At 45.7% G+C, this 24,773-nt stretch overlaps 1 protein-coding gene across 4 annotated transcripts in view; it reads left to right on the top strand.

The window, feature by feature from the left end:
- Positions 1-24,773, top strand: part of CCDC6 (coiled-coil domain containing 6) — a 144,134-nt gene that overhangs the window by 32,942 nt on the left and 86,419 nt on the right. For all 4 annotated transcript variants that reach the window (XM_060127170.1, XM_060127168.1, XM_060127169.1 and 1 more), the window contains exon 2: positions 21,655-21,804. In XM_060127170.1, the coding sequence (XP_059983153.1) occupies positions 21,655-21,804 (150 nt within the window). The remainder of the gene's footprint in view (positions 1-21,654; positions 21,805-24,773) is intronic.

The following is a 24,773-nucleotide window of genomic DNA, read 5'->3' as shown; positions in this document are numbered from 1 at the left end:
TTCCCACTGTGTGCTCAGAGAGAAAGATAAAACAGTTCTTTGTCCTTGAAGTTCACCTGGACAGGAATCTTTGAACTTCTGTGGTTTACTAACCTCTTGTGTGTTCTTCATCACCCCTTAGAGTTTGTCCTATATACACTGCCAAACGTAAAATAGATAGCTAGTGGGAAGCAGCCGCATAGCACAGGGAGATGAGCTCGGTGCTTTGTGACCACCTAGAGGGGTGGGATAGGGAGGGTGGGAGGGAGATGCAAGAGGGAGGAGATATGGGGATATATGTATACATATAACTGGTTCACTTTGTTATAAAGCAGAAACTAACACACCGTTGTAAAGCAATTATGCTCCAATAAAGATGTAAAAAAAAAAAAAAAAAGAGTTTGTCCATCCCAGGCCTTCCCTGGCTCAGTCATGAAGGAAGCTGTCACAGTCATCCTAGATGAGCAGATCTCCGCCAGATCTTAAGTATGTTTTTCTGGAAGATAAATACTTACTTACTGCAGAAACTTTGAAGAACAGGCTCACTGTGCAAAGACTGTGTCATCAGTGCCACCCGTCAGCAGCCCCTCTGTTGCTGTGGTTTGTGTGCTTCCGTCATTTCTCACGCCTCCGAGAGTTGGTGTGGACCTTTCCAGCAAGCACAATTGGGGTCGTGTGGTTCATCCCACCCTGTTCTTCTCCTATTGAATGCATGTGACAGTCGTTGCTTGTTCTTAATTATGGCAGCAGCATAATGATTCCATCGTTAGAATAAACTATCATTTATCGGTGGCTGCTTCTGCAACAACAGATTACACACACGTAGTGCCTTGGGGCCACGTAAGTTTATTATCTTACGGTTCTGTAGAAGTCCAGCCCAGGTCTCCCTGAGCTAAAGTCAAGGCGTGGCAGGGCCGCCTTACATTGTGGATGCTCGAGAGGAAAGTCCATTTCTTTGCCTCATCCATCTTGTAGAGGCTGCCTCTGTTCTTTGTCTCGTGGTCCCTCCTCCATCTTCCAAGCCAGCAATGGCAGAACGAGTCCCTCTCACTTGGCCTCACTCTGACCTCCTCTCTGCCTCTAGTTACCGTTTTAAAGGACCCCTGTGTTTACATGAACTCATCCAGATATTCCAGGATAATCTTATTTTAAGGTCAGTTGATTAGCAACCTGAATTCCATCTCCTCCCTTAATTCCCCTTTGCCATGTAAGCTATATACTCACAGGCTCTCGGATTTAGGATGTCAGGATCTTTGGGGCGGGATGGGGAGGGGCATTATTCTGCCCATGCGCATCTCCTGGTTGATGAATTAATTGGTTGCTTGTGTTAGTGTGGTTGACGATTCAGTGAACACCTTCATACGTTGATCTCTGTGGATCTCTGGTTAGTCCATGGACCACCTTTCTGTAAATGGAATATTTCAAAGTGATCATTTTCATATGCTTGACAGAAAAAAATGATCAAAGTACTGAAACTCCAGTCTTGGTTGGGTAGGAGAACAGGAGGCAAGTTTAGTGCCAAAGAGAAAATTTCAGAACCCAGAGATCATTTTGTCCCTCTGTTGCATCCCAGTTAGAGTGTATGGTTGTTACTCATTAGAGCGTTATTTATTCCCTGTGCCTTCTGATGTATGTAACATGCGTTTCTTTGGTATCTGTTTGCTGGATGAACGAGTAAGGAAGTTACACACACATGCACGCATACACGCTTCACCATTAAACTCCTTCTTTCACTCTGTTTCTTTTCCAGTATTAAATCTTAGTAGATAATCAATCTGAAGTACTAGCCATGGTTAATTTTGCAGCATTTTGGATGTTGACAACTGTTTTGTGATTAAATGTAATACTGCCTAGACATCACTGAAATGGGGGACATTGATTCTCACATTGAGCATTTAAGATGTACTTGGATAGTTTTAACTGTTCTGTCTTGCTAATTTTTTTTGTTTATAAATTTATTTTATTTTTGGCTGCATTGGGTCTTTGTTGCTGTGTGCGGGCTTTCTCTAGTTGCAGCGAGTGGGGGGCTACTTTTCGTTGTGATGCACGGGCTTCTCATCGGGTGGCCTCTCTTGTTGCAGAGCACGGACTCTAGGCGCGCGTGCTCCAGTAGTTGCGGCACTCGGGCTCAGTAGTTGTGGTTCCCGGGCTCTGGAGCGCAGGCTAAGTAGTTGTGGCGTATGGGCTCAGTTGCTCCACGGCATGTGGGATATTCCCGGACCAGGGCTCGAACCCATGTCCCCTGCATTGGCAGGCAGATTCCTAACCGCCGCGCCACCAGGGAAGACCCCCGTCTTGCTAATTTTAAAGGCTAAGTATGTGTCCTGTGTTCTCTGTCTTTCTCCTTCCTTCCTTTTTCTTTAATACGAAAAGTTTATTATAAAATCTTCACAGATTTATATAAATACCAGTTGCCAGAAAGAGTGAATGAAACTGAGAGTTACTTTGGAATAAGCAGAATCAGATGACGCTTGAAATGACTGTTCTGCAGTCCCTTATCTATGGGGCCAGATATGTTTGAGAATTAAGGGTTTTGGGTGGGGGGATGGGGGTGTACGCGCCTCCCAGGGCTTCCGTAACAAAGCACCGCAAGTTTGGTGGCTTGAAACAGCAGAAATTTATTCTCTCACAGTTCTGGAGGCTAAAGGCCTGAAATCAAGGCGTTGGCAGGGCCGTGCTCACCGGGAATCCTTGAGGGGAGGATCCTTCCTTGCCCCTGCCAGCTTCCGGCAGCTCCAGGCGTTCCCGGGCTTGCAGCTGCAGCGTTTCAGTCTGTGCCTCTGCCTCTGCAGTCACATGGCATTGTCCCTGTGTGTCTGTTTCCCCTTCTTATAAGGACACCAGTCATATTGGATTAGGGCCCATCCTAATGACCTCATCTTCATTTGATTCCATCTGCAGAGGCCCTACTTCCAAATAAGGCCACATCCACGGGTACTGTTGGGGTTAGGACTTCAACATATCTTTTGATGGGGGAGACGCACACATTTGAACCCGTAACCGGGTGGGGTGTGGGAAGGTCGTCCTGAGCACAGGCAAGTGTAACACAGCACCTCCGCTGGGTTGGAGCAGCAGCCCATCATCAGACGCACAGGCAGCCACCCTAAGGCTGGTACTGAAGCTGCAGACAGCCTCAGGTCCTTTCAGATCAGGCTTTGCCACCACCTAAACGCAGGCCAGGCTGCTTGGCTTCCCGCCAGATGGCTGCAGCTTTCGGTTTTCAGAATCTCTTGGATTTGTGTTTAAAGGATTGAGGACCTGTGCGAGCTAGGTTTTCACCTTGATTCCTAACAGCCAGGTAGTGAGCTTTCTTGGCAGTTCTGTCGGGAGAATTGCTGCACGTCTGCTGTCCAATGTTGCTGTCTTCTTCTTTTTCCCTATCTAAGGCAGTTCCTCAGCCCTGGATATCAAGGAGCTGAAGTACTTTGACCCCCACATCCTCGCGTCCAACCAGAATAGAAACTTTGTTCTGAAAGTTAAACCCTTGCTCCAGGTTAAAACTTCTCTCCCTCCTCCCTGAGCATCTCCAGACACCAACAACCCCCAAGTCACAAGGCCAATCTTCTGTTTAACCAAAGCATTGTGGCTTTCCCCTCTTCGAAGGGGTTGGCGTCCACAGAAAGTCAGCATAGAAGCCAAACCCCTAGACACCTTGGAGCAAGCGGAGGGTGAGTGGAAAGTCGATTGGCTACCATCTCCTCGCCTGCAACTGCACAGGAAACAGACTCAGCTTTGTAGCTGCCAAAGTAGGAAGCGGTTTGCTTACATCCCCACATCTCAACTGCATACGGAAACCTGCTGGAAGGAATATCCAGCCAGAACAGTATTAGACACTGTTGAAGCATGTTCATTGTAACAGTCCTTACGGCAGAAGTATTGGGAGCATCTGGGATGTCAGGGAGATGCCCATCAGTGAGATAGGACATTCGTGACATTAAAAATTATTAGAGGAACATTTAGGCGCAGAGAATTCTTACAATATAATAAGTGAGGTGAAAGGATACAGTTTACCTGTAATGGGAACCAGTTTTGTCAAATATGTAAACATAGGGTCTAGAAAGCATGGATAACAATGTTGGCAGTGTTTTTGCTAATAGACTACTTATTTGCTTTGTACTTGGGAGTTTTCTACTTTTCTGTAATCTCTTCTTTTCCTTTCTTTTCCCCTTCCTTCCCTCTAAGTCCTTTGGTCTAGGGGCCTGTTACTTTGTAACAGATAACTGTATTCTCTGATATTTAATCCCAGCACTATCCTCACTGCTGCCAGTTATCAGCTGAGTTTGGGGGATGCCATAGGGGTTACTGTTGCAAGCCGGGTGGGCAGGATGGTGATGAGGGAAGAGGGATACTTGGCTCTGCTTCTCGCTTCCCTACTGACCAGCCCAACTGCTTGGCCTCAGTTCCTCCAATGACAACAGGTTTTCCCTAGAGTCCCTCTTGAGTAGGTGACTGGTTTTTCTCAGCTGCTGTGTCATAAGGGATTGTCTCACATTTTACAGAGCGGGGAGTGTAGGCTTAGGGGAGAAGGAAGTTTGCTGAGGTTCATTAGACATTAACAGCAAATGGGCCCCCAGGGCTAGAGCTGAGGTCTCCCCAGGGCTGCTGCAGTGTCCGTCCCTCTGCTGCCGGTTGGAACCCCTGGGGCCCACCCCTTGGAGCTGGCCCAGTGTGCCGGGAGAGGGGCTGAGCATCAGTAGTTTAACTCCCACCCCGTTTTTGTTTTTTTTCCCTGTGAATAGAGGACGTTCAATATTTCTGTGCTGGTCAAACAGAACGCAGGTGGGGAATACATAGGGGAGGGGTGCCTTTTGAAGGGGTGTATGTGGGGCTTTCCTGGGAAATAGTCCAAGGAGTCTTCTCAGCAAACGGGCCTGGCCTGGGGTGTCATAAGCATCACACACACCCAGTCCTTGGCCTTAAGTTGGGGTCCCGCATAGGGGGTCTGTGGAGAGTCTCACTTTTTTTCCAGCTCCTTTGCTGGAATCCACACTCCCAGTGCGATGGGGGACTTGGTCCTGGAGAAAGGGGTCTGGAGAGTCCCCAGTACGCAGCCCAGGGTTGGAAAGAGGGCTCCCGTGCCCACCGCCCAAGGGGCCGAAGACCCGGCGGGGTGCTGAGGGCTGCCCATCTCCTCCCATCTGCCTGCTTTCCTTCCCCCAGGCCGGGCAAGAGCAGAGGGGAGGTGAGCAGGGCCACCAACCTCTACTGTCCCAGGGTCCTCAGGATGTGGTGGAGGGAGGGTGGAGAGAGAGGGTCTAGGCCACCAGCAGACACTGTAAACTTTGGTTTAAAACAATAACTGAAGTTGGGGAGGACTTCCAGCCTGGGGCCAGGATGGGAAGCGGGTTGAGCAGGGGGTACGGGAGGCGACAAAGGAAAAAGCCAACAAAAAGTTTTGGTTTTTGCTTCCGGCATAAGAAAGGTCTTTGGTCATCTGTGTGAGTGGCAGGGTCGGGGAAGGGGTGCTGAGGGCGAGTGAGAGAAGACGGCGGTGGGGCACCTGAAGGCTGGGGTGGGAGTCCTGTCGGGTCACAGCAGCCGCCGTGTTCATCCCACCCGCCCCTCAAGCCTGCTTTCAGCCTGGCCTTTCCCCGGACACAGGCAGATGCTTCCCCCAGCCCTGGCACCCCGTGGGGCCCCAACTCCAGCCTCAAGGGCAGCTCGGCCGCCTTCAGCGGCTGCACCTCCGCGAGTGCACCGGCCACAGGTCTCTTCCTCTGCTCCCGGGCGGGGGGCGGGGGGCAGCACCCAGCAAACGGAGATGGAGGCCCAGCTCAGCCTGCGGGAGACCCGGAAGGAGGAAGCCCTGCTCCCACGGACACCGCCCCCCCTCGCCAGGGCACTCCGCTTGTCCCCCTCACCAGCTGTGGCTTTTGAATGGGCACGGCTGAGGGGGCAGGTTTTTCCTGGGGCTGCTCTAGACTTTAGCTCCCCCCCAACCCAGGCCAGGGCCGGGGTAGGAGAGGGGGTGGAGTTATTTCTTCACAGTACGGACAAGAAGGTGGAAGGGAGCACAGATTGCCCACCCCGTTTTTTAAAATGAGTATTAGGTGATGCAGATGCAATCTTGGTACTGGATTTTGGAAATCCTTTGCCTACAAGGCAGTCCCTCCTGGGGTGTGTGTGTGTGTGTGTACACGTGTGTGTGTGTACACACATAGAAATGCAAGGCGAGTATTCATTTTTATAGTACTTGAGTGCCTAGTATGTACAAGGCAATGCTGTCTGCCTTGTGGATGTCGTGTGACAAATTAGTCACTTAACTCCGGAGGCATTGTTAACATTTCTGGAGTGCAGGTCTATTAATTTTTAAAATATTTATGATGGTTTTGATACTTACATACATTTATATAATATAGTAAACTTTTATAATTTATATTTATTATTAAATAAATGCATTTTATATACCCTTTTTAAATAAAACTTTATTTGTGGTGGGATCATAATACACATGCTCTAGCCTTTTGCCTTTTTAATTTCCTACATCTTGGGGGAGCTTTTCATTTCTAAACTTAGATCTGCCTCTCCTCTTGTACTGATGAGTTTTCATTTCAGGAATTGTATTAGTTAAAGTAGATGCTGAACTGCTGAAAGGGAGACACCAAAATCCAGTGGCTTCGAGTTCTTTTGTACCCACTTAACAGCCCAGGGCTCGGTGAGGTTGTTCACTGGCCAGGGGTTAGCCCTGGCCCCTGGGGTGGGAGCTGGTTCCTGACCACTAGGTCTGCTTCCAGCCTGTGGGATGCAGGAATGAGCCTGGATGACACCCAATTCCTTTTTTTTTTTTTTTTTTTTTTGTGGTACGCGGGCCTCTCACTGTTGTGGCCTCTCCCGTTGCGGAGCACAGGCTCTGGACGCGCAGGCTCAGCGGCCATGGCTCACGGGCCCAGCCGCTCCGCAGCATGTGGAATCTTCCCGGACCGGGGCACGAACCCGTGTCCCCTGCATCGGCAGGCGGACTCTCAACCACTGCGCCACCAGGGAAGCCCCCCGCTTCCTTTTTAAAGAAAGATGTGATTCCTGAGTTGTTGCCCGTCACTTCCATTCGCCTCTGCTGACCAGAAGTTAGTCTCGTGGCCGCACCTAGCTGGTGGAGAGGCTGCGAGATGTAGTCCAGTGGGTGGACGTGTGTCCATCTAGGCCGTGGGAGGGTCCTGTTAGCACAAGGAGGAAGGAGCAAGTTAATGCTGGGGTCCATCACTCACTGTCTGCTGCAGGTCGAGCATTGGCCAGCAGTGGTGACAGGCTGGCAGGAGGCAAGTTAGAGCTGCTGAGTACCGGGCTGTGATTTGGCAGTGACAGTGTCTGTGAAAGCAGACGTCGGGGTGTGAAAGGCTCTGAAGGGTCTGGAATGACCGGGCTCTGAGTTCCTCCAAGAGCAGTGATAGTACCTCCATCATGTTTTCTGTCATGCGAACCCTACTTAATGCTTTGACCATCCGCTAGCCAGCAGAGGAGGGGAAGGAGAAAAGGTCCCGAGATTGAGAGAAGGTTTTCCCCGCATCTTAGCGTGCGCCTCTTGGCGCAGCGTTTGCGCGCTTGCCCTATGCCAGGTGCGGTTCTGGGCTCTGAGGCCGCATCAGTCCCCAGCAGACCCAGCTCTTCCCCCTAAGCCCACATTCTGGTGAGGAGTGGCAGGGTGGCAAACAAGAAAGGGGGGGGGAAATTCCAGTAGCAGCGGATGCTCTGATGAAAAGAAAGCAAGGTCATGCGATGGCAAGCAACTGGGGGCTGACTTTAGATTGGGTGCAGGAATGACCCCTTTGGGGAGGTGGGAGATGACAGGTAGCCAGCCTGTGTGGCAGAGGGTCTAGCCAGTGCCCAAGTCCCACCACAGGAATTGTGAGCATGGCGTGTGTGGGAACAGATTTGCTGGTGTGGCCCGAGCGTCGTGAGCTTGGCTGGGAGAGGCAGGCGGGGGCTGCATCACGGGAGGGCTGGCGGATTATGGGAGGGAATCGCTATTCCTGAGGATGGCGAGAAGCCTTTGGAGGGCTTGAAGCAGGGCAGTGAAGTGATCAGTTTTCTGCCTCTAAAAACACTATGGATGTAGGACGGAGTGTAGATTGTATGAAAGGAAGAGTGGAAGAATCAGCAGGGCCAGGTAGGCGGCTGCTGGAAACCTGAAGAGAGGTGGTGGCGGCTGGACCAAAGAAGAAGAGAACGGAACATTCTGGATCTGTCTCAGTTAGAAACGGGGCTTTCTGGTGGATTGAATGGGCACAAGGCAGCGAAGGAGAGAAAAGCCAAGGTTCACTCGAGATGTGTTAGGGATTGGTTGGTTGAGGTGCCTTTATGATCTCCAGTGGGAGCTGGTGAGTAGGGAGTCGATTAAGAGTCTAGAGATCTGGGGAGGTTTGTCTGGCCAAGTGGTCTCAGGTCCATCTTAGGTTGCATTTAAATTCCGGACTTTGGGTTATAGCTTGTACCACTCCACTCTGGAAGAAACCAGGCACAAGCTTCCAAGAGTGCTCTCCCAGTAGAGTCATCCAGGATGTACTTAATTCCCCCAGCAACACGTTTTGACAGCACATGTGAAATGCTGTCTACCAGGGAAGCTCATTAGAGACACAGCACCCAGACTCTTTTAACTGGGGACTGGTCCTGTAGGCACCCTCTGCTTAACATGTACCAAAATTTTAGACTCCTGAAGGAAAGCAGGTGTTCATCACAGACCATTTTGTTTGTAAAGTTTTGATACAGTGAGCCACTTTTATCAGGGTCGTGGGAACCCTTCCCAAATCCAAGTGCTGAGTCACCAGCCAAGGGCCGCCTTGTAAACAGGCTTTCAAAGGATAGAAGTTCGGCCTGCTACATTAACTCTTTTTACACATGCAGAGTGTGACTTTCCTTATTCTGCAGTAGACTTAAATCCATATCCTCACTGCCCTGCCTAAGGCAGACCTGTTTTCCTGGGCTCTTTTTTTTTTTTTTTTTTTTTTTTTTTTTTTTTTTTGCGGTACGCGGGCCTCTCACTGTTATGGCCTCTCCCGTTGCGGAGCACAGGCTTCAGACGCGCAGGCTCAGTGGCCATGGCTCACGGGCCCAGCCACTCCGCGGCATGGGGGATCCTCCCGGACCGGGACACGAACCCGTGTTCCCTGCATCGACAGGCGGACTCTCAACCACCGCGCCACCAGGGAAGCCCTCCCTGGGCTCTTTGGCATGTCTCTGCTTACCCCCTGACAGCTACGCCTTTCTTCACTGTCTGAAGGAGAGGGGGAAAAGAACTTGCTGTGAACACACAGGAATGATACATACACGTACACATACGTGTGTGTGCCACCAGGAAATATGTGGTCTCCTTCTTGTAGCAGCAACGGTAGCAGTAGCAAAAAGTGGCTCTTTTGCAGTTCTTAAAGATTATCTGTCATTCACCTAACATTTACTTACTTAGTTCAGGCAAGGAAATTACAGGGTATCTCCTTGCAAAGATGAACTGCTTTGTGATGCTCAGTCGCTGTGTGACAGCACAGATGATGTTGGCTTTACTAGCGAGTGAGTGGGTTTGGCTTCTCGAGCTTGGTTCCACAGCCCTTGTCCCAGGGGAAGACATTGTTCCTGGATGGTGGGGCAGGACGTAGAAGGACTGGGCACTCTGGAGCCAGTCCAGGGTGGAAGATTGTAGCCCTGGTGTTTAGTAGCTTGGATGCTTGGGCAAGTTGCTTTACCATGCTCAGCCCCTGTTTCCCCGAATATGAGATGGGGCTAAAATGTGTGGAGCCAATGTGTGGATGAAATGAGGGCCCATAGGAAGAGGCTGCTACAGTGCCAGAAGTATAATCAATTCTTTAACGCTGACTGCCTTCGTCATTTATTATGAGAGAGTCCCAAAGTTAAATATGCATTTATAAATATATATATATACACACGCACATAATATAAAGTTTGTATATTTGTATACGATTACGCTCCTCATTTTTCAACAGGTGTATGAGTGCTTACATGCCAGACCATTTCTTCTGTTACCGTAGTGGATACAATACTTAGCTTTTTCTTCTGTGCATCTTAATCTCATCTTTTTTTTTTTTTTTTTCGGTACGCGGGCCTCTCACTGCTGTGGCCTCTCCCGTGCGGAGCACAGGCTCCGGACGCGCAGGCTCAGCGGCCGTGGCTCACAGGCCCAGCCGCTCCGCGGCATGTGGGATCCTCCCGGACCGGGGCACGAACCCGCGTCCCCTGCATCGGCAGGGGGACTCTCAACCACTGCGCCACCAGGGAAGCCCTCTTAATCTCATTTTAAATCCCTTGGTTCTTCAGGCTATTTTATAGAGCCAAGACCATTCCAAGGCCAGTTGCTAAATGTATGGATTAAGATGTTACTTTTCTTTAATTGCTAGAAGGATTATATACCCCTTCAGGGCGGGGACAATGTCTGTTATTTACTGCCATGTCCACACAGTGGTTACCGTGTACGAGATACTCTGCGTGTTGAATTAAATTTTAAAAATCTAACGACTGTAGTTTGCTCTTACTTGTCAGCGGTTCTGGTTGGGAACTTATTATTGGGGGAGGGGGGAGCATATGGGAGCGATGTCTCTGGGAGTAGCAATGAGGCTGACCCCTACCGTGTCAGAAACAGTGGGGATGTGGTTAGAAGGACACGTTTCCTGATATAGGGAAGCTTCAAGTTAGGCATATGACGAATGGTGCGTGACCAGTATTCAATCTGGAATCATTCATTTGCAGTCAGCTTTACCTTCAGGGTGAAATTGACTGCCGGTGAGTTCATTCTTTGCTCGAATTTTGTTTTGTTTTGTCGTTTTTCATTTCCTTCACCATTTCTCATTTTGGGGGACTGTACCTTGTATGAGGGGAAGAGTGGAGGAGGGGCGGATCCCTCAGTCTTTCTGTCCAGAATTGGCCTGCCTTCCTGTTCCATAGAGGTCACTTGCCCACAGCTACCCCTGTTGATTCTTTGGCGTAGAGCTTGCCTGACTCTGCACAGGTGGCAACGGAGAAGCAACACGCATTTCCCAAGTGCCGTAGACAGTTCATATCCCTGTTCTCCGGGTCTCCGTCACTGCCTCGGCGCCAGGTTGAGAAACCTCAGGGTGTTTGGGTGGAGGTAGATGTATGGAGAGTGTGGCATTGGTGGTTTACTTGTGAAAGAAAATGATAGAGACCTCAGTTTGTTTGTTTTTTAAAATTAATTAATTAATTAGGCTGCGTCAGGTCTTAGTTGCAGCACGAGGAATCTCTGTTGCGGTGCATTGGCCTCTCTCTAGTTGTGGCCTGCGGGCTTAGCTGCTCTGCGGCATGTGGGATGTTAGTTCCCCGACCACGGATTGAACCCGTGTCCCATGCACTGGAAGGTGGATTCTTAACCACTGGACCACCAGGGAAGCCTGAAGACCTGTTTTAAGGACACATATTCCAAGAGCAATGAGTAGCTTCCCTCATGGCTTTTGACAAAATAAACCCTGGAGATTATTTACCTGTTGAATGTTACCTGTTTCCGTGGAGCTCTTTATTTTTTTATTATTATTATTTTTAATGTATTTATTTATTTATTTTTGGCTGCGTTGGGTCTTCGTTGCTGCACATGGGCTTGGCTTTCTCTAGTTGCGGTGAGCGGGGGCTACTCTTCGTTACGGTGCGTGGGCTTCTCATTGCAGTGGCTTCACTTGTTGCAGAGCACAGGCTCTAGGCACGTGGGCTTTAGTAGTTGCAGCACGCAGGCTCAGTAGTTGTGGCTCATGGGCTCTAGAGTGCAGGCTCAGTAGTTGTGACGCACAGGCTTAGTTGCTCTGCGGCATGTGGGATCTTCCCGGACCAGAGCTCGAACCCATGTCCCCTGCACTGGCAGGCGGATTCTTAACCACTTTGCCACCAGGGAAGCCCCGTGGAGCTCTTTAAATGTATTAAAAGAAAAGCCTTCAACGCAGACGTAGAGAACGGACTTGAGGACACGAGGAGGGGGAAGGGTAAGCAGAGACGAAGTGAGAGAGTGGTATTGACATATATACACTACCTAATGTAAAGTAGATAGCTAGTGGGAAGCAGCTGCATAGCATAGGGAGATCAGCTCGGTGCTTTGTGACCACCTAGAGGGGTGGGATAGGGAGGGTGGGAGGGAGACGCAAGAGGGAAGGATATGGGGACATATGTTTATGTATAGCTGATTCAGTTTGTTATACAGCAGAAACTAACACACCATTGTAAAGCAATTACACTCCAATAAAGATGTTGAAAAAAAAAAGTCCTTGTGTATGTGGGTGTGACAAGTAGAAAAGATTTTAGGAGTGGAAGCATAGGTTTCACTATTATTTTTATGCCTTTTGAAGACCATGTTTTAAGGGTGGTAGGAGAAAGGAAACTGCATGGAAAGTAAAATAGATTTCGATATTTCTTTTTAAAAAAGTTGGTCCACACAATGTTCATTGCAGCTTTATTTACAATAGCCAGGACATGGAAGCACCCTAAGTGTCCATCGACAGATGAATGGATAAAGAAGATGTGGCACATATATACAATGGAATATTACTCAGCCATAAAAAGAAACGAAATTGAGTTATTAGTAGTGAGATAGGTGGACCTAGAGTCTGTCATACAGAGTGAAGTAAGTCAGAAAGAGAAAAACAAATACCATATGCTAACACATATATATGGAATCTAAAAAAAAGCAGTCATGAAGAACCTAGGGGCAGGATGGGAATAAAGATGCAGACATAGTAGAGAATGGACTTGAGGATATGGGGAGGGGTAAGGGTAAGCTGGGACGAAGTGAGAGAGTGGCATGGACATATATACACTACCAAATGTAAAATAGCTAGCTAGTAGAAGCAGCTGCATAGCACAGGGAGATCACCTCAGTGCTTTGTGACCACCTAGAGGGGTGGGATAGGGAGGGTGGGAGGGAGATGCAAGAGGGAGGAGATATGGGGAGATATATATACGTATAGCTGATTCACTTTGTTATACAGCAGCAACTAACACAATACTGCAAAGCAACTATACGCCAATAAAGACGTTAAAAAAAAAAAGGAAAGCCTTCAGTTAAATTTTTTTTTTTAATTAACGTGAAGATCATGGATTTAAGTTAATCAGTGATGTGAATCATAAACACACAACACTGATGTGGTCCTTTCTCCCTTTGCATTTCTATCCATATATCTCTGCATCTGTCTAGTTTGTGAGCCCTGTTCTTACAGATCTGTGTGGCTTGAAACAGGCACCGATATTTTTTGTCTGATCTCTTTTTACTTATTGCTGATAGATCTGAGATTACCCATGATAGTACTGCAGGACCCATTCCTGTGTTTTTAATTGGGAAAATGGGTTGTTACTGCGCCAGGAGACTACATTCTCTAGTGCTGTCAGCAAGAGAGGAATGGAGTTTAGAGAACAAGTATATCATGTAAGCTTAACAAGAAAAAAGCTTCTGACTGTACTGAATTTGGTGGTCATTACCAGTGCAGGTAGTCCTCCCACTTAGATCTGACTGCACACACGAACCAAATTCTAGAGTTGCTCCTTTCCCATTCTGATCCGTTACCAAAAAACCTTGAGAGAGTTTAGGAAATCTGTGCCTTCGAAAGGAGGGAAGAAGCTTTGAAAAAGGGAAGTATTCTGATTGAGTGTGGTCACTTGAAAATCCCCAGCACAGTATTCGACTGTTCCCCCATTAAGACATGGAGTCTATTTGAATCTATTTCCTACCCCTTGATCTTGGATCATCTAGCTCAGCTGAACCTCCAGCTGAATGCAGCCTTGGGAGTGAGCGCCGTGAAACCAACCAAGGAGTCACCCACCCACCAACCTATAGAATAATGACAAATAATACATATGGCCTGTTACATAGCAGTAGGTAACTGATAGAACAAACTTGTTCTGAATGAAAATACTCGGGCAGGGATCCTATTATGCCCTCCTGTCTTCTCAGAAAAAAAAAAAAAAAAATCAGGGTTAGGAAGAAAGTCTTTCACATTTTAGTATAATTTAGCAATCAATCTGATTGCTTTCTTCAGCAAAGAAAGGGCTGCTAGGTGCTCACAGCTTTGTTTTGTAATGGAAAGAAGGTCGCTGATTTGGGGGCATGATTCATTTTGGGGAAGGGGTTGTTTGGGAGTTATACTGGAGTGGGGACCTAACAGCAGTTTGAGTATACTGTGGACCTGGTGACTGTTGCAGAAGGGGATAAAGAATTTTGAGAGGAAGAATGAGAAAATACCAAAGAACCTGTTTGAAAACTGTCTTGAGCAAGCAGTCTGTTGCTAAAGAAGGGGCAAGGGTGTGAGCATTGTGCTATACCCCCAAAGCTGAAGTTGGTGTAACGGCAAGAGACTCGGAAGCCAGATAGGGTTGGCAGATTCGGCAAAAACAGACACAGGATGAGGAGTTGCGTTGATTTATTTATTTTTGGCTGCGCCCTGAGGCTTTTGGGATCTTAGTTCCCCGACCAGTGATTGAACTCAGGCCCTGGCAGTGAAAGCACCGAGTCCTAACCAGTGGACCACCAGGGAATTCCCTCAGGTCTTTCATTAGATTAGTTACGGGATATTCTCAGATTTGCATATGTTTGTGGAGTTGAAGCCACCATCTCTTCAAATATGCTCCCTCCCTCTTTCTCAACCGTTACTCATCCTAGTCTTTAGTTAGTTGTGTGTTACATCTTTTCATTTTCCTTGCTGAGTCGATTGATGTCTTTCACATTTGTGATCCTCTTGTTTCCTTGTGCACGTTTTAGATAAAATTATTGTATAGTTTATGAGAATTTGAATGTCTGAAGCCTTTGCTTATCGTGAGGATAGGGTAGTTCGTGTCTGTGCGTGGAATCGTAAACAGATAGTTTCTGTTAACTGATGCATAGCGGTTTGTGTCCCTGATGTGTGGTTTTGGTTTGGGAACTCAGCCTGGGGCCCTTCCACCTTTACCTTCGCTATTTCACTTGGCCGTTTGTTGCTAGACATCTTTTTATGACAGTACATACATATGGTACATATGACGGTACAAAATGGTTCCGCTATGTCCCCCACCCCCACCCCGTGGATGTGTCATAATTCTGTCCATTTCTCCTTTTAGCTAAATGGAGATTCTGTAAGATTTCCCTATTTTCTCATGAATCATCCCGTACATGCCCCCTCCTCAAGCTTTGTTGTAAATATCTCTTGCGTGCTTACTCATGCGAGGTACTATGTAAGCTCTTGATGTGAATTATGTTACTTTATCTTCATAACCAACCCAGAAGGAGGTGCCGTTATTTTCACTTTACAGAGGAGAAAGCAATGGCTCCGAGAGGTCCCATGGCTTCCCTGAGGGCCACACAGCTGGAGGTGGCCATAGGCACCCTGCAAACCAGGCAGCCTGACCCCAGAGTCTGATGGTGTACGCGCAGCCGCCCCCGCCAGTGACATTATTCGGAGCTTGGCCTGTGGACCTGTACTCTTTGTCACCGGGAGATAAGTTCTTAATCCATAATCCATGCAAACATTTAGCAGCTTCTCTAGCAATTTCTCATTGCTCTGTATCCAAGCAAGTGACCAGTGGACTTATCTTCCTGAGCCAGGCGTGGACCAGTTTGGGTGTTGTTGAATTCATGGGACGAGGCATGTCTGGAGCTGTGTTCTGGTCATGTCTAATAGGACATGCACAGAGGGATGTGTTGTCCCCTGCAGATCGGTGGTGAGGACGCCGTCTTTCACTGAAGCTGGTTTGAGAGGCACTGTAGCTTGATGAAACTCGGTAACCTTTAGGGTCCTTTTTAACATCAAGATTCTCTTGTCCTGAAAGTCACCCTTTGTTGCCGTTTGAGCTCTTGCCCTCCAGTCCTGGAACAGTGGCCTGGGCGTAGTGTCTGGGGCAGAACAGCCCAGTTGTGAGGGCTAATCATGATTCTTTTCTGGCTCCTGTGTACTTAGTGATTTGCTGGCAATACTGGAAGGAAATAAATAATATAAGTGCCTTCGTCCATCAGCTATTAGTTGCTTTTACTGCGGGCTGGTACGCAGCGTGAAGGAAGCACAAAATTACCTGGTGCTTTCATAGACTAAATAGAGAGTTGTAATACTTAGGCATGTAATTGACATCACCTCCCTAGTTCTTTTTTTTTTTTTTTAAGTCACATTTTTGCTGTTTTATTTCCCTAGTTCTTCTAATAGAAGAAACGTAGGTGTGCGCTTTGGGCTTGTCACAGGTATCACTTGTCACCCACCCCTGCAGTACTGGCACTTAAAGTGTTAGCCAGCGCAGGACCACTGCACCATAGTGGTTTGTGTTGATAAACCCATGGGTACGACCGATGTTCAAGCGAGTCCTATAAGAGGCGCCAGCCATCGGTCATGAGCTCTACTGAACGCCGAGCATCTCCCCGAACAATTGATATGGGCAGTGATGCACTTAATAAATATGACAGCGGAGAAAAGAGCCGAGTGTTACTCGGTTGCCCTGGTGGTTTCTGCTATCCTGACAGTTTGGTTTCAGATGCTCTTTCAAACTGATGTGTTAAGATAATGAAAATTTGTACTGTAAGTGACTAAGCAACAGGATAATAAATTTAAATAATTGGAAGAATACATTTAAATAGGTTCCTAAATTTAAGGAATTTAAATAATTAAAATAATAAATAGAGCCTGCCTGGATTCTTAAGCATTAGAGCTTCAAGGTATCTTATTATTTATTATGATTTTTTGTTATTAGAGCAAGTCAGCATTCAACTTAGAAGTAATTTTTTAAAACAAATGCAAATGTGTTATCTTGGTAGGCACTTGAACTTTCTCTTGATTATATCCTTTACCCGTGCCTGCTCTGAAATAGATAGTGCCTATATTTTTTTGCTTTGGAAACTGTCCTTTTTTTTAATTCTTGACAGATGATGAGTTGCATCATTTTACATAATTTTGGTCTTGGTACTTGAATTTTCAGCAGTGCTATTGTTGAGAGAGTTTGAATTCTCCTTTCTGTACTAACCCTTGATCTCCAAAATACCACTGATAAAGAACAGAAGCACTAAACAATCACATGGGAATCTCCTGTCAAATTTGTGCCCCAGTCGTGAGAGCAGTGGGTGAGAATGATTTCCTTATCAGAAAATTGTGTCCACCTAGAGTATGGTTGCCTCAATGTGTGGTGACTCAAGAGAAAAGAATTTTTTCTAAGTGTGTGTGTGTGTGTGTGTGTGTGTGTGTGTGTGTGTGTGTGTGTGTGTGTTCCCAGAGGACTTGGTAAATTGCTCCTGTCTCTCCCTTTCCTTTTTTTTTTTTTTTTTAATTGGACTCTTGGAGGATGGGGGAAGAGGGATGGAGACTTGCTTTGTACTCTAGTCCTCACATCACACATCGAGTGATCCCTGCTGGGTGAGGGTCAAAGTAGCAGACACCGATAAGTGAATAAGGTTATACCAACATTCACTCTGCTTCTGAACATAGCAGTTAGAACCTTATTGAACATGAAAATATAATCACATTTTTAATTGAACTGTAGTTACTGTGTAATATTATATAAGTTGCAGGTGTACAATATAGTAACTCACAATTTAAAAAAGTTATACTCCATTTATAGTTATTATAAAATATTGGCTATATTCCCCATGTTGTACAATATATCCTTGTAGCTTATTTTATATCTGTTTGTACCTGTCACTTCCCTACTCCTCTAACGCCCCTTCCCCCTTTCCCTCACCCCACTGGTAACCACTAGTTTGTTCTCTATATCTCTAATCGCAGGTTTTTAAAAATTTCCCCCCAGATTTTCCCAATCTTCAACTCTACAAACGTATGCAAAACAAAGAGTTCCTAAGTTTTTGCTTCACATTTTCTTTTGAGAGTTTATGGAATTATAGGCAAACCTTGATTTTAAATTTTAAAATAAATTTTAGCTTTGGAAATATAGTTTTATTTTTGAATTTGTTGAGGTATGCTGATTTTAAAGCATTGCAGATAAAAGGGAAATAGATAAAACTGATGAGATTCCACGTTAGCCTGTTTTATCTTTGCTCTGTCTACCTGCCTGACCCCTAGTTCCTTGCAAATGGCACGTGGCCTGTTTTGCCGTTGTCTACCTAGCTCTTGGCTTGGGGGAAATAAATTGCAAAGGTAATTTGTTTTATGGCCTAAATAAAAAGGCCTGTTTTGGAGTTTAGGGGAAGAAAAAGCCAGGATTTAAGAGTAAGATTGAGAAGATAATGCACAAAGAATGGGAAGAAGGCTGCAGGGAGAATTCCAGATGGGTGCGTCCTGCTTGTCTGTGATGCATGGCGCCTACTCTGGTTGTCAGTACACTAGAGCTGGTCTTTTAAAGATTTAATTTTTTAATTTATTTAGGCTGCATTGGGTCTTCGTTGGTGCGCATGGGCTTTCTCTAGTTGCAGCAGGCAGGGGCTACTCTTCGTTGTGGTGCGCGGGCTTCTCATTGCAGTGGCTTCTCTTGTTGCAGAGCACAGGCTCTAGGTGTGGGGGCTTCAGTAGTTGTGGCTCGCGGGCTCTAGAGCGCAGGCTCAGTAGTTGTGGCGCATGGGCTTCGTTGCTCCGAGGCATGTGGGCTTTTCCCAGACCAGGGCTTGAACCCGTGTCCCCTGCATTGACAGGCGGATCCTTAACCACTGTGCCACCAGGGAAGCCCCTGGAGCTGGTCTTTTAACCAATTTTCTCTGGGGCTGTATTGGATGTGGCACCTTGTCTTTTGTCCTCGTTTACGTGTTAATTTCTAACAGTGCCCCCTGTCCAGTTGGAAAAAGGGTGAACTGGGGTTTTATGTTTCCGGGGCCTGGAGTCTTGCCCTTCAGATGTGTGGTTTTTCTCTGGGATGACAGTAGGAGGCAGAGTGACAGTCCCCGTGCTAAACCTTAGCAAAAGGAAGCCTTGAACAAAATCTGTGCCCGGCCTGCTTAACCCCTTGTTAAGCTAGAGAGGCTTTAACTAGCTTCCACAGAACAGTTCCTCACGCTGGTGGTCGGTCCTGAGAGTGGAGTTTTCTATGAATGGGCTTTGCCTAGAAATAAGTGGCTACTCTAAAGTGGTGAAGAATTTTGTTGGCTAAAGCTCGAGTCTCTCACAACCATCACTCATTTTGGAAGGCACTTTCAGAGCAGATCTAGCTCGAATGTCGCCCTCTCCGAATCCATTTTATTTTATTTATTTAATTTTTTGGCCAGGCCGCAAGGCATGTATGTGGGACCTTAGTTCCCTGACCAGGGATCGAACCCACGCCCCCTGCAGTGGAAGCGCGGCGTCTCAACCACTGGCCCACCAGGGAAGTCCTCCTGATCCTTTTTATAATAAATTTGCTACTTTCCCTGGGAAGAATTGCAAAGGAAACCCAATGCTCTGTGAAATACAGGGCCCTGTTAATTACTAGAGTTGTTTCCCTTAATCTAGTTACAATTCACATACCATAAAATTCACCATTTTCAAGTGTACAGTTCGCTGACTTTTAGTATATTCACCAGGTTACATAACCCTGTTAGCACTGTCTAATTCCACACCATTTTCGACACCCCAGAAGAATCCCTGTACTCAGAAGCAGTCATTCCCCGTTCTCCCACCTCCACCCCTCCCAGCCCCTGGCAACCACTAATCTATTTTCTATCACAGAGTTTTGTTTTATGTTACACTGAGACCTGTTACCCCTGTAACTTAATGATTGGATGAAATATGGGAAGGGTGAGGGGCCGAGGTGGAAGTTTCATGAATAAACCCTTAGGGCCTGGCCTCTTATTCTCAGCTTCTCACTTCTGGGTCCTTGTGCACAGGGGGAGGTGGTCTGCTGGGCCTCTGAGTCTGGTTCTCTGTTACTGTCTGTGGGTAAATTTCCCAGTCATTGAACATAGGGAATGCCTGGTAATAGGCAAGAAGTTGAGTCTGACTTGATAACGAAATGAATTTATGGCAAACCTTTTGAAATCTAAGTGCACAGTCACCTGCAAAGGCATTACAGTTCCCCTCCCTACCATTTTTGTCCTGTAGCTTTTAGAATAATCAGAATTCAAATCATATAGAACTTTGTCAGTCAAAACCAGAAAAACAGGTAGCTCAGACAGATTGCGGGCTTGGATATGTGTGTCAGATATGCCTGAAAGAAATGCTTTGGGTTCCTGCCCATTGCACTAGGATGAGATCTTGAGGTCTGAGAGTTTTGAAGCCGAGTTGGAGGTTAATTTAAAGGGGAGGGGGGAAGTGCCAGTCCTGGGCAGTGTTCCCTTGACCATGGAGTAAGGAGTATGACCTTGAGAAGTGCTAATGAATTACGGAGTGTGTAAGGGCCTGGGCACCTAGGGCCTGCTCCCCGGATGTGCTTGGCTGGTCATAAAACCTTATTAGCCGAGTGATGTGTTCTTTGCTGTTCACATCTCCCGGCCTATCCCAAAATGCTGTCTTAAAGAACTGGACGGCAACACCTCCTCCTGAAGTTTCCATTTTCTACGTAGCTCTGTTTTTCAGTCTAAGTACTACATACACATGGCTTTCTTTGGTAGATTTGCTTGGCAGGCAGTTCAGGCCCTGGCATCCTTCTCTCTGCGGCTATCATGGGGAGCAGGGAGGATGGGCTCCCCAGAAATCAGGGCTCTAGGGGGCCCTGGGTGTCGGGGAAGTAAGTGCATATGTACAGAAATCCAAACCAGCTGAGTTGGGAGTGGTTGGCGGACCTTTTACAGTAAAAGGTGGTAACTGTTTAATGTAGGTGCCCTTTTGTCTCCTGCCCTCTAGCTCTCTTGTATTCTTATAAGTGACAGGTACTGGAGGCTTGGAATTGATGCAGTTCTCCCTTCCTGGACTTGGCAGATGAAACAGGAATGCATTATTGGGGATTAACACATCAAAATGTTGCAGTTTAAAAAGTACTTTGAGTAGAGTTGAGTCCATTTGAAAGAAGTACCCTTTTTCTGAAAAGATTAATTTCCTTCAAGGATGGCTGGTTTTTCTGTTTATTCTGTTAGAACATAGGTGGTGGAAGGGATCTGCAGAAAAATATTTTCATCTCCATGGAATTATGCCTGACCCCCTTTTCTTCTGTTTTTAATGCTCAGTAATGCCTGTCCTTGCCCTCACCTCCAGAAAATTCCCAGTAGGGAAATAAATAAGTGAAAAATGACACTCTCATCCGTCCTTACCCTTCACTCCCTGGATTCTTGCTGCTTTGCAGTTAACTACTTTTTAGCCTTCCAGCAACTATTCAACAAACATGTAAATTAATCTATGTCTATCTGTATTGCTTTTTAAATTGCATACTGAAACCCTTTCAGTAACATCTTAAAGAGATGACATGATTTTACGATTTCACTTTTAAGCGAGAGGTACTTCTCTGCTTCAGTAAAAATGTTGCCTAGATATTTTACCTCTGAACCTTTGGGATGTGGAGAGTTGTAGAGAGTTGTCATGAATCGATGCATATACCCCAGTACTGGACCCGTCTGCCCTATGCAAGAAGCAGCTTTCTGTAGTCTGGTGATTGACTTGGGATGGCTTCTAAAAATTGCAAAACAATCTTTGTTAATTTCTTTGGAATATCTCTTTAAGAAGAGGGGCCATGCATAATACAGGGAGGCCCTTTGGGGTAACATTTACTTTTATGGCTGCTACTGAGTTCCTCTGTTTTGTGCTTCTTGGGGTATATTGGTTCACAGTTAAAAATAGAGCTCTAATTAAAATGGGTGCCCTCTCTGGAAATAAGAACTATATTTCAATTAGTAAATTCCTGTTTCCTTAACATATTTTTTTGTTCTCTTTTTTATTTTAACAGCAAGCCCGGGCTGAGCAGGAAGAAGAATTCATCAGTAACACTTTATTCAAGAAAATTCAGGCTTTGCAGAAGGAGAAAGAAACCCTTGCTGTAAATTATGAGAAGGAAGAAGAGTTCCTCACTAATGAGCTCTCGAGAAAATTGATGCAGGTAAATTACCTTTTCTCCCCTCTCATCTTCCCTGCCTGTTTTCTTCTCTAGGAAATAAATGACTTTGATACAGCACTCAGCTTGAAACGTTTGCTGATGAGGTTGTAGCTAAAATTCTTTAGAGATTAAAAATACCTAGTAAAGATGGCAGCAGTGTAATACTCAAGACTGTGCTTCTGCTTAGGTAAGGTAAGATATTTTATACCCTGAGCATTTCAAGAAACTGCTGATAAGCCTGAGATCTTAGCGCAGGAGTAAATGCTGTATGCGGTATTTTGGAATTATGAGGATTAACACCAAATATGAGATTTCTTTTCCTGTAATGTTGAATCTGTAATGAATACATAAACATTTTTGGCAAGCAGCAGTGGGTCTTTTGCACAAATATATGAGGACACAAAGGGAAATGTCAATTTGGGGGGAGAAAAAGATACGTATCTGTGATAGTTAAAATTTTACACAATCGTGTTCACATGGGTGAGTAATATGTTACTGAGCAAATAACAAATGTTGAAACTTAACATTTATCGCTAATGGTGTATAGAAGACAACACACAAAACATATAGAAGTTTTGATGTTTCTAGTTCAGAGATTCTCCTCCTCCCCTTCCTGTTTGGTTTGGTTTTCCTCGAAGCTTACTAGTAAAGTACAAAAGTAGAATTTGTTGAGGGCAATTATTTTGCGGTGTATTTAATATGAACTTGAGAATGAGTAGGACACTGAGTTTTCATTATTTAACACAGCGTGTCCAAAAGAGTGGGCAGGTATAAAATTTTCCGAGGAGGACGACAATTACCATTTTGTCAGATGGCTGTAAAAGGTAGGAACACTCCCTTGTATTTTCTATTCACTGGTATTACTAACAATTTCACTCATTAATTTGATTGAAATACATATTTTAGTGAGATTACAACAAAAGGCTATTTGGGGCTTTTAAAAAACTTCCTAAATTCTTCTCTTACCTTCTAACATATAAAATATTAGAAGAGAAGACCAGAAACCTTAGTGTTAAGACCATGCAATGGTCCAGGCAACTTTTACCCCATCTTTCTTTTCTTCTCGTTTTCCTACCTAATTACTGAATAAAGATACCATTGCAGTCTCGTACAAAATTTGGTTTATATGGTAGCTGATGGAATGTGAAGGATAGAGGTACCCAGGCATTATTGTCTAGCAGAGATTTATGGTGAAATTTCTGCATTGAAACTTTTTCTTTATTCCTGTGTATTCTGATTTAGACAAAAAACGAGGAAGAAGGTTAGTTTGACCTTTGACTCTACCTCACCTTGGCGGCATTAGACGAATTATTCTACATGTTGCTTCTAGAAATAGAAGGATGCGATCGATTATCGTTTGCTCTTCTGAGTTTAGTGTGTAATCAGGTGTCCTAATTTTTAACACTTTAAGAAACATATTTTGGTTTTCAACTTGCATAGTCATTGGTATTTGGAGTCTGATTAAAGTACATTATAAAGCAGTCAAAACCTAGCCAGATTATACTCCTTTTCTCTGGAAAGACTTATTTTCATCGTGAGTGGTCTGTAGCGTGTCGTTTATCATTAATCGCTCATTCACTTATTATCATGACCCACCTACTTTCCAAGGACATGGATGTCCCTTAAAATAAGCTGCTGAATAGAGTGAAAGCACAAGAGACACGTGCAGCGAAAAGGAGGTTAGTTATAGAAATATACTTGGCATAAGGAGGTTTGAACTTAAAATTTAAGCTCTGAGCATCCTATAAATAAAACTATAACTTGGAAAAACATAGTGATTTTTTTCACAATTCTTACATTAAAAGAACTAGTTTTACTTGGTCAAGAGAAAAAAATTTTCATATATTAAAAACTTAAATTTTTTTGAGGGGCATGGATCTTTCTAAAGATACTGAATAATAAACAAACTGAACAACACAAGAAACTGTTCTTGCGCAAAGTAGTCTGTCATGTGGAGCGCTTGTCTTCACATGGCCGGGTCTTATGTTTGCCCTCAGTCAAAACAAAGTGTCTGGTACGAGGGTGTGAGTCTATTGTTTCGGGAGCTCTAGGTGGGTCTGTAGCTCGTCAGTGGTCTCACCTGTCGAATCTGGACAAATGGATGGTCAGCATGTCTCTGAGACAATCTCTCATGAATCTCAGCTTGGTTCTTACGCCATATATATTTTTTGTTTTTGTAGTAAAATATAAATAACATAAACAAAACAAAATTTGCTTTCTCAACCATTTTTGAGTGTATAATTCAGTGGCATTAAGGATTATACTTTCACATTGCTGTGCAACGATCACCACCATCCATCCCCAGAACTTTTTCAAACTGAAACTCTGAACCCATTAAAAAATAACTCCTCATTCCCCACTCCTGGTTCTTCCTTTTGAAAGGACACGGTTGGCAGGTAGTTTGAGGTTGAGGTCTCTGGCAAGTTCTGGAGCTATGTCTGTTATGTGGCATGGTAGGTGATCTCTCACTTTAGACACCAGATATCACAGCATGCCATTTTGTGGTAAATACCCGAGAATCCCTCTTCCCATTGGCCAGTTGGAAGGATCTTGTATAGATGCAGGGAAGAAGAGCTGTAGGCCTACTGTACGCATCCCCCAGGCTTTCCTGAAGGATTTCAGCCAGTCCTTTGTTGAAGGCTCACATCTTCTGCCACCCAGTATGGTAGAACTCATCTCCATATGGAAGATTTTTAGAGTAATTGGTATCAGTTTCCAACGGTGTAATTACTTCATTAAGACACTCTAGGGGGCTTCCCTGGTGGCCCAGTGGTTGAGAGTCCGCCTGCTGATGCAGGGGACGTGGGTTCATGCCCCAGTCCGGGAAGATCCCACATGCCGCAGAGCGGCTGGGCCCGTGAGCCATGGCCGCTGAGCCTGCGCGTCCGGAGCCCTGTGCTCTGCAATGGGAGAGGCCATGGCAGTGAGAGACCCGTGTACCGAGGGGGAAAAAAAAACTCTCTAGGATGCTT

This window comes from Lagenorhynchus albirostris, chromosome 16 (assembly GCF_949774975.1).
Source record: "Lagenorhynchus albirostris chromosome 16, mLagAlb1.1, whole genome shotgun sequence".
Taxonomy (NCBI): Eukaryota; Metazoa; Chordata; class Mammalia; order Artiodactyla; family Delphinidae; genus Lagenorhynchus; species Lagenorhynchus albirostris.
This window is presented reverse-complemented; position numbering and strand designations above follow the sequence as displayed.